A 9,661-nucleotide genomic window follows, 5' to 3' on the forward strand; every position below is an offset into this window, starting at 1 on the left:
AGCCCTCCACGTTTCTCCACCTCCTGCAGGCTGTAAGGAATAAAACATCCCACCGACCACAGCCCTTCCCCCATACACTGTTACCCCCCCCCCCCCCCACCCCCTCCATCCCGACCGCCTCCCCAACCCGACTCTGGCCGATGCAATCTACAGAATAGGACAGCGCATTATGACACATTATACGAGGGTAGTTTCAACCGAACCCTCTGATTGGTCGGCAGCACTCTGCTATTACACTGATAAAACTTACCATAAACCAGGGCTAGCCTTGCCCTGACATAATGTTGAACTGGCTCCTGTGTTCATCCTTGGGGTAACCAGGCATCTATCGAGACATGAATGTCATTATTGTAACCATCCAGTTTGGTGATGATTTTTTCGTGTTTATTAAAAATCGAAAAATGTATTCACCCAATATCTACTCAAAACCGTTTCTAAATGTATTCACAGTTCTATTAGCTGTTGTTATGGGGATGGGACCAAGAGGATTGTGATTTATAGCAATAATTCCCGGGCCTAAAATGTGACTGGACTGTTTGATGAATACTTATCCGCTGAACAAAGCAGCGCAGTCTCCCATCTATTCATTTTGTTGAGAACAGCCTCCGGTGTGTCTCAGCCCTTTGCCTTGCTCCATTCTTTGGAGCTCATCTGTTTGGTAAAACGGACAGCCTATCAGTCCCTGTCCTCCTCCTGTCTGCTTCACCTCCTCTTCTCCTTCATTCTACATCCCTGCCAGAGGAGGGGGGGGGGGAGGGATGGGTTATAACCTTTATTTATCTGGGGGTGGGATTCTTTTTCCTTTTTGCTGAACTCACATGAATTCACAGCACGTATTAAAAGTCTCCCCGCCGCAACACGAGCGAGGGGTAGGAGTGCGGTCTCTCACCGCGTTGGCCTGGTGATGCTGGTTGCGGCATTTTAGTTTAGCATCTCTGTGCAGAAGGTGTCGAGTCAGGAGAACTCTCCGTGTGGATGCGCGTCGTAAAATATTACGAGGAACCGCGTTTTCATCCATGGGCTACAGTTGAAAGTAAGTGTGGCCTGTCAATATCGTCCAAATGGCCCAAAAGTGTGCCTTTCTTAACCAGGTAAATAAAAACCATCCATATTTGACTATCAGCCCAGAAAGATGCCCTAATGTACATGGTAATTAATCAGGAAATTACAGAATGGGTTCACTGTAAATCAATTTGGATAAACGTGTCGGCTAAATAGAATTTTTTTAAATGATGATGAAGTACGACAGTCAACTGCATCGACGCGTGCAGACAGAGAAAAAGCTAGAAAAAATAAGGACAAAAACAAAGAGCTACAAAGACAAATCCCACACGAAGTTGTGCGGGTTTCTGTTTATATACGTGTGAGTAGGCATGTGTGCTCAAGTGTGTGTGTGTGTGTGTGTGTGAGTGTTTATGTCCCAGCCTCCCAAGTTGTTGTTGGCTTACTTCACTTCACTTGACTTAACTATAGCCTACAACCACTTTTAACACCCACCCCCTTTGCATTCTCCACACTTGCCCCCCTCCCCCCTTCTTATGCGATTTGGAGGCTGTCCGTCAATGGGAGTGCTACCACGGCAGCAAAGCGTCTCTAAACATTGGAGCGGTGAGGGTAGCCCTCAGGGATTGCAGAAGGAGGCTGTATTTATGAGAGACCCTTACTCCAAATCATTTCCACGTGTTTAGCCATTAAAAATATACAATCTTTAGTGCCAGCCTTTTGACCTACGTACACACACAGTGTTCGTCGTTGCGGTGTGGTTTTTCGGTAGGCGTGCAGAATGGATCTATCTCTTGTGCTGTGAGCCCGGTGGGGCTGGGCGATGCAGCAGACACACAGAGAGACGAGGTGCAGTGTGGATCCCAGACAAGCTGCGATGGCTCGTCTGACTGCAGACAGCCGCACCCCGCCTGTGTCCCGGATGACACAGACGCTGGTGATTGCACCGCGCTACATGGTTTATGCAAAACATAAAAAAAAAAAAAAGATGACTCAGGATGACAAAGTTGACTCAATACATTTCCCGCATGGTCATTGCGTCATTTTACTAACATGAAAAAGAAGGATTCTGTTGAAAGGGACTGAGGACAACATGCGGTAAGGCACGATCAACCATATGCTCATACACCTCATGCCATTTTAATGGCATGAGGCTGAATAAAGAGTTGGCTGAATAAAGAGTTGTGCGGACCAGCAAAAGGCATGGTACATGTACACCACTCAGCTCACTCTCCGTCTGCCAAGGTCAATATCAAACAAAGACCCTTCAGGAGATTCCGGTTGATCTATGCATTAGTCTGATCACCACTTCCGAACACAATAAGGGGATCAAAAAGGATAGGATAACGCATTAAAATAATCTAATTGCATTTAGGAATCAGACAACCACTGTTTGTGATACAAAAACGGTCTATCAATCTCCTCGATCCTATCCCTACTCTCTCTCTTACACAGACTATTCAGACACCCTACACACACACACACACACACACACACACACACACACACACACACACACACACACACACACACACACACACACACACACATTACAGTCAAGATTTCTGGAACCTGAGTTAGGAGGATTGCAGTGTTTGACAGCGGAAAAAGGTCTGACTCACACACTCCTATGAGGAGCTGTTGCAGGCAGGTCACACATTAAAAAAAAGCTACCACAATCAAACAACCGAAAGATGGTAGATTAGTCTGCATGAGAATCGAGATTATTTGTCCGAGCTGCATTCATTGATTTCTGGCCACTAGGGGGCCAACAGAGGCCCTTTGTATCCATCTTTGGAACACCACAGACAAGGAAGCCACACCAGACTTTACTTATTTTCTCTCCGTAATGTTGCTCGCAGTATGGAGGCTGAATGATTCTCAATGACTAGTAGCCTTGAAAGATAGAGTATTTACTACCTGACCTGAACTTCTGAAATATATGGGATCAGAATGTTTTGTAAAAAAAAATCGGATCCTCACATGTTGCTGGTATTACAGGGCTGTGTAAGTAGCACCACATGGCCCAAAGACAGCCTTTGATTTGAAATGTTCGTAAGAGGATTTCCATAAGCTAGGTTTGGTGCTGTGTGTTAGTTCAAGTCACTTCTCCAAAGTAGCTGTCCAAACACCAAAGCCTCCTCCGGTGGAAAGTTAATACGGGGATGTGGCAAGACAGCCATGGTGGGCGGCGCCCGTGCCGCAGAGCGCGGGAGGCCTGTGTGGAGGGAAGGGAGGTTGCGGGTCAGGGCAGGCAGGAGGAGGAGCAGGGGCTACCTGTGGTGTACAATGTAGGTGATGAGGGGAGGCGAAGAGGCAGAGCAACATGACCGCAGTGCAGGCATACACGACCGGGTGCAGAAACTCCCCAGGGTACGGGGGGAACGACAGCACCTTCTCGAGTCCTGCACCCGGCGAGATGGGTGGGGGGAGAGAGAGAGAGAGAGAGAGAGAGAGAGAGAATACATTAATGTGTAAACATAAATGTACACACAAAGAGTACTGCTTTAACAGGCAAGAGAAATAATCATTAGTCAAGGTTTATCTCTCGGTGGCGGCTGTAGAAATCCTCAGGAGAAGAGCAATATTCCCAAAGAGAATTATTATTTCTCCCTCTTAACATTAAATGTGGTGTTGCATTCTGGGTATTAGGCAGACAATTCTAAAGATTTGGAGACTTGGTGGAAAGAAGCACATTATTAATGTTTTAAAATGCCAACATTAAAAGCCATCAAGAAACAAATTCATTTTTGCATTGCTGGAATGAAAACCCATTAGCATCATATCCATATCAAAATGTACAGCTGCACATTTGAATGGACTCGGAACAATGGCTTGGTATAAACGTATAGTGTACATGCAACAACTGGATTAGTGTGAGTCTAATTTACCATTATATTATAATAATCTGTCGCACTGGCAAAGTGAATCATGAATAATTCTCTGTCTACACAGTCAACATCAACTGGTGTGATTTATACTCCGGCGAGGATCCTAGCGTGAAATGCAGTACATCCAGCGAAGACTTGAAATGCGTTTGTATAAGCCTGGAAGCAAACGTCACGAAGAAAAAAGAAATCCCTTAAGTGTTCTAGAATGCGCTTGGGTCGGGGAAGGGGGGGATTTAAAGATTGACTGTCCTCTTCACGCTTCATCTGGAGTTAAGAAATAAAGCGCACCTTATCTTCACAACCCCACAACCCCTCTGTCCCCCTCCCCTTCCCAAAGCCCTGTGAGGCCTGGACGTCTGAATCTCGGGACTGGATCCACATCTACAGCTGTCTAACTCCATCACACACCCAGTGCTCGGCCAAGCGGAAACCTTCACTCCATTTCTTCATTTTCTTTGCTCATGTGTTCACCCCCTCGGCGGTGGGAGGGGGGCCGACAGGGGCCAGGGGGGGTCACGACCTCGTCGGCTCGTTGGGTAGGAGCATCATTAAGACACACAAGGCCGGCTAAGAGGGAGAACGAAGGGAGGGAGGGCGGGACGGGGGAGGGAGGGAGTGAGGGGAGTGGAACAAAGGGGGAGATGTAGGAGCAGGGTATACGCGAGCGACTGAACCCACGGCCCGACGGAGAGCAAGCCCGCGCAACGAGGAGGAACCAACATTCACGCAGGCAGCCCTGCCGAGGCTGCTGCATCGACTCACGAGAGACGGGTGACTGGATAAAGGTACATGCATTCTCCGTGTCTGTGGAGGATACACAGAGAAGCATGTAAGCTTTGATGGTTGATAAGAACTCTGGCAGCTGATTGGGGACATTTGATGTCGGGATGTCAGCGGTTTGGTTCGCTGATTCCCAAAGAAAACGAGAAAACGAGAAACACAGCAGCGAGTAGCAGGGCTTCAGAAACTTTTTCTCCCCGTTGAACTTATTCCCCTTAATCAGTAGACTCAAAGTCATTTCTGCAGACATTTGAATGGGGAAATAGGCGATGCAGTTGCGGAATCCTAATTCGTATTTTCTATCTGCAATGCCTGCCTCCTAATAAATGCTTCGTAATGCATTCATCCAGTGTCAGGTTTGTGCTGGTTGGCTGCATTAGCATAGAGTTGAATCGAGGCAACTTAATGCAAATTCTCTCCATCAGTGACCCACAGCCTACTCAACGGGCCAAGTCCTTTGATAGTCAGCCGTTTCTGCCTCAGGTCCATCTGCAATGAGCGGAAGCCATTGGAAATGCTTCTGGAATGCGCCTGTGAGGAATCGTTGGCCCCTGGATTCAGCGGCAAAGTGTTCCTTCACAGATAACCTCACCACACCATATAACCTACCAATAGATCTACAACATGGTGGCAGTTATCAGAGCCCATTATCTGTGACAGTTGTGTAAACTAACATCCTACATCATACATCAGATCACTCAAATTCACCAACGTCGGCCTTTTGTAAAAAACGTATCCTTAAAGGAATATCCATAAAGAACCATGAATGACACAATTTGCGCCTTAATATAAATGATGCAATGAACAGGGCTCCACTGTGTTTTGTGACTTGTTTCTGTGCATTCTCAAGCCACATCTGTTGTTGTTCTGAGGTAGATCCCTGGGTTTAGCAGCATGAAGCACAGTCACTCCTACTACTTTCTTGAATACTCTTTCTACACAAAAACCTGCCTTGAAAGCAGTCTGGGGACTGCATATTTGGACAGAGCTGGATGTTCGCTAATGCATCGCTTCCACAATGCATTTTGTAAACAATAGTGGAGTTGAAGACGCAAGAGGAATTATAAAATAAAAAGAGAAGTTGACTAAAATGTTTGGTGCAAGAAAGAAGGTGGAAGGAAAAAGAACAAAGATAATTTAAGGCAATAACGGTGAAATACAAAGGTGAAAAAAAGGACAGAAGAAGGAAGAGGAGGAACAAACAAACCCTGACGAAAGGGCCATTTACTGAAAACAGGAATAGAGAACATTAAAGCACAAACAACTATTTTTATCCTTAATATGCATGCATTAACTGTAAACAACCTGGAGTAATTTGGTTCATGGTCATATCACTCTCTGGGCTCTGGGATTGAAGGACGATGAAAATTCACTTAATTACCGCCTAATAATTTGATGCAGCTGAGAAATAATAAAACACACTTTGCCCTGAAGCCTCAATAAAAAGTCATGGTGAAACAAGACATTGCCAACAAGTAAGCAGGCAGATGAATTGACTTGTAACAGCAGACCCCGCAATATGATGTTCCCCAAAAAGAATCACACACAAGCTTTCAATTAACTGAATGAAAAAATACTTTATAGGTTGATAATTGATGAAGCCACAGGTGGTAACCAGGCTGCACTTGGAGTAGGAGTACCAGTGTCTCTGAAACTAATTGTAGGTAACAGAGGTCGCAGTTAATGTGTTTTGAGCCTTAGAGGGCAAACCATGGAGTCAGAGGTCTTCCCAGGGCCGCCCCATCACCCCTGAGGAGGTGAGGAGAAGGCGGTATGTGCAATAAATAATGAGTCAGCCAAGACCATTCCCACCATTACCTCACTGAAAAGGACCATTGATCGTTTTAGGTTGGATACCAAGTGCTTTAACATTTCATGGATTAAAGATTTTAAAGCCAAGAGAGCAGGCAGGTTTTCCTACTTTAACAGCAGGGGACAGCTTTTCAACACATCTTGCTACTCAAGTGGACATTAACACATGAGCCATGCCGTTTAACCGGCAAGGCTAGAGATTCACCAATCTCCCTCAATGTATAAACCCCATGCCCTCAGCAGACAAGCAAGGAATCACAGTTAAATGAACAGATAAACAGGGAGGCTAAAATGTGGCCATCAGCCAACCACCACACAGGCGGTAGCACGACACGGAAGGAAGCCTATTAAGGCTAGAGACGGTGAGAACAAAAAACAATCTGTGGCACCACTAAGATTAACAGCGAGGGGACTCTTTGTGTCCGTCATCCACCTCCCTTAGCACAGCAAATGACTAGTTCTGCCCTTCACTCATCATGATGGCTACACTGTTCCTTTCAGTGCCTTGCCGTCGAGTAAAAATTCAATACCACACTACTTTACTTGGTAATAGAATAACTATTTTTAATATGAGCAAGAAACAACATAGTTAACAACAGACTTTGATTGAAAAGTCATTGTTTGAGGAGCCAATATTAAATTAAGTGGTAATCGTGTCACAGTCTACAGACAGACACACTGCAACATTGAACCATGAATACTGAAACCATTAAGGGCAATAACTGCAGCCATTTGGGACATGATTAGGATGATGTTAAGTGTTTGGGAGGGAGGTGTACTGTGACTCGCAGCACACTTCCCTCCTCTACCATCACCTCTGCTAACAGGACTTGCCGCCTGGTTCAGAATCCTGTTAAGGCCATGTAGAACTATTGTCCCTCAACATGAAAAACAACTTGAATGCAAATGAAATACAAGCCTGTAAATTCAACTGGAAATAATGGCATGGCCGACCGACAAGGGCACTGGCTCATTCTACATTTAATCACCAATCGCTCACCAATTTGCACCACAGAGATAAGGAGAACATGGGTGTCAAAGAGCCAGTACACCACGCATCCTAACATCCCAGTTCCGATTACCAATTCTGCCTCGGCAGCACGCTGCTAACAGAGCATTTTCTGGCACCTATTTCAGGCAGCCACCGCCTAAAGGCAACAGGCAAACAGACTCCCTATAAGCCTGACTCGGTAACAAGGAGCAGTATAAGGTAAATGAGTAACGGTGTGCGAGTGCTGAGACGTATTTAACAGCTGCCCAGCGGGGCCTGCAGCAGAGAGCTGTGTGTGTGCCGACGGCCGTCTCCCTGGTAGAGGCGCCGCACCGTAGCATGAATCTGAAATAGGAGGTCGTCACGGGCGAAGACTGCGCGCCATCAGCAGAAAATAGAAAATACAATAAAATACAAGCCATCCTGGTGACATGGACAGGGAACTCTGGGGAAGTAGTAGAAGAAGAAGGAGAAGAAGGGTTTGGAACTGGGCTGATCCTTTTCTTGTGCTTGTGTGCAGGGAAGACAGATGGGCTTTTGGAACAGAGGAAACATGGTGATACGCCACAGGCTGCCCCCTGAACACATTGTTCCTGCCGTTCCCAGAACCAGCGGTTACGCTCCTGCGTTGACATCGGGGCCAAGGTGCCACCGCTTCAGCGACTGGAAGAAAGAGGAGGGTTTGTGGTGTGACTAATGCTGCACGCGCAACGGCTCCATACCCCGCTACTCTTCTTCTCCCTCGTCGTGTTTCTACCAGCTCTGGAAATAAACGATGTGTGTGTTTTTTTTTAACAGGGTACAGGGTTCTGATTAAAACACGCTCATTTAGCGAATTGTACTCACGTCTATGTGTAACTCTCACTAACCGGTGAGCGCCATCACCAATGGTGAAGACGTGCGCATGCCTTGTGCAAGCGCATGATATGATTAGCGCTAGGATGGTCTTATTGTACACCATACGGCGGCCATTGATCCGAGAACAGCAGAGTCGACTAGGAATCGGAGCCACCGGCCTCTGATGTGTTTTCTCTCACTGCAGTTATGATATGGTACTTATCTGACTTTTATTATATCAGAGCCCTGGGCCCACTTTATTATACTCGTGCCTGTGTGTGTGTGTGTGTGTGTGTGTGTGTGTGTGTGGTGTGTGTGTGTGTGTGTGTGTGTGTGTGTGTGTGTGTGTGTGTGTGTGTGTGTGCAAATGTCTGTTTGTGTGTGCGTGTGTGTATGCGTAGGGCCACTGTGGCTTTCCCATCTGAAGCTTGATTACAGTCACGCAACTCGACATTATCGTCCACGCCAGCTTATCCTATTTTGGATTAGCACTGGCATCTGACATTCTAAAAAGAGGCGCTTTTATTCTCCTCCGCCCGGCTCAACAGACCCTTGATCCCTGGCCTTTATGTTTACGCCTCTGGTCGAGGTTACAACATCAGATTACCAGTGTTATTTAAACTCTATTTGATCCCCTGCCTCAAAAGGAGGGAATACAGGAGGACGGGGGCGGGGCAGTGGGCGGGCCATTTGTGTAAATGCTTCATTGGACTTAAAGCTAGGGTAGGCAATTTGAGGAAACCACCAGGAGTCAGCTAGATTTGGACGCTATCCAACTGAAAAAAGGCCTTCCTCCAAAGCCACTCCCCTAAAATACATGAACTGCTCGCTAGCTTTAGCAATAAGACCTATAGCCTTGTGAAAGACATAGTCATGCACAATGAATGTAAGAGCATGTTGCCGAGTAGGGAAGAAAGGCAGGTAGGCCATCGAATCATTTCGTTCTTGCCGGATGAAATGATTGGACAAGCTTATTACAGGCCTGCAACAGCCACAGACACCGGTTTGGGATCATTTCTACTGACTGTTACTTTTAACATTTGTAAAGAGAGAATTTCCAAATATCTGAAAGGAAATGCTGCTAAAGTAAATGGCCTATCCTAGCTTTTTAACACAAAGCTGCATCCTGAATAGTCGAATAGTCTCCCCCATTCCAATGCTATGCTGTCCCTTTCTGGTTTGTACAGATTTGTTTTAAAACGGGTGACGCGAGACACCATCATTCCTCATTTGAATCACTCAGAGGAGCAACTAAGACACATTCAAGCAACAGAGCAGTATTAGCAAAGTAGTGGAACATTTAAATGAAGTTCCCTCAGGAAATGCAACTCTGGGTTCTAGGAAAATA

General features: G+C 46.2%; 1 protein-coding gene across 1 annotated transcript in view; it reads right to left on the reverse strand.

The window, feature by feature from the left end:
* LOC130404203 (adhesion G protein-coupled receptor A3-like) overlaps positions 1–9,661 on the reverse strand; it is a 233,700-nt gene that overhangs the window by 23,390 nt on the left and 200,649 nt on the right. The window contains 2 exon segments of the mRNA XM_056608847.1: positions 3,280–3,305; positions 3,307–3,407. Coding sequence (XP_056464822.1) covers positions 3,280–3,305; positions 3,307–3,407 — 127 coding nt within the window.

The sequence above is a fragment of the Gadus chalcogrammus genome, chromosome 15, assembly GCF_026213295.1.
Source record: "Gadus chalcogrammus isolate NIFS_2021 chromosome 15, NIFS_Gcha_1.0, whole genome shotgun sequence".
In the NCBI taxonomy this organism is placed as follows: Eukaryota; Metazoa; Chordata; class Actinopteri; order Gadiformes; family Gadidae; genus Gadus; species Gadus chalcogrammus.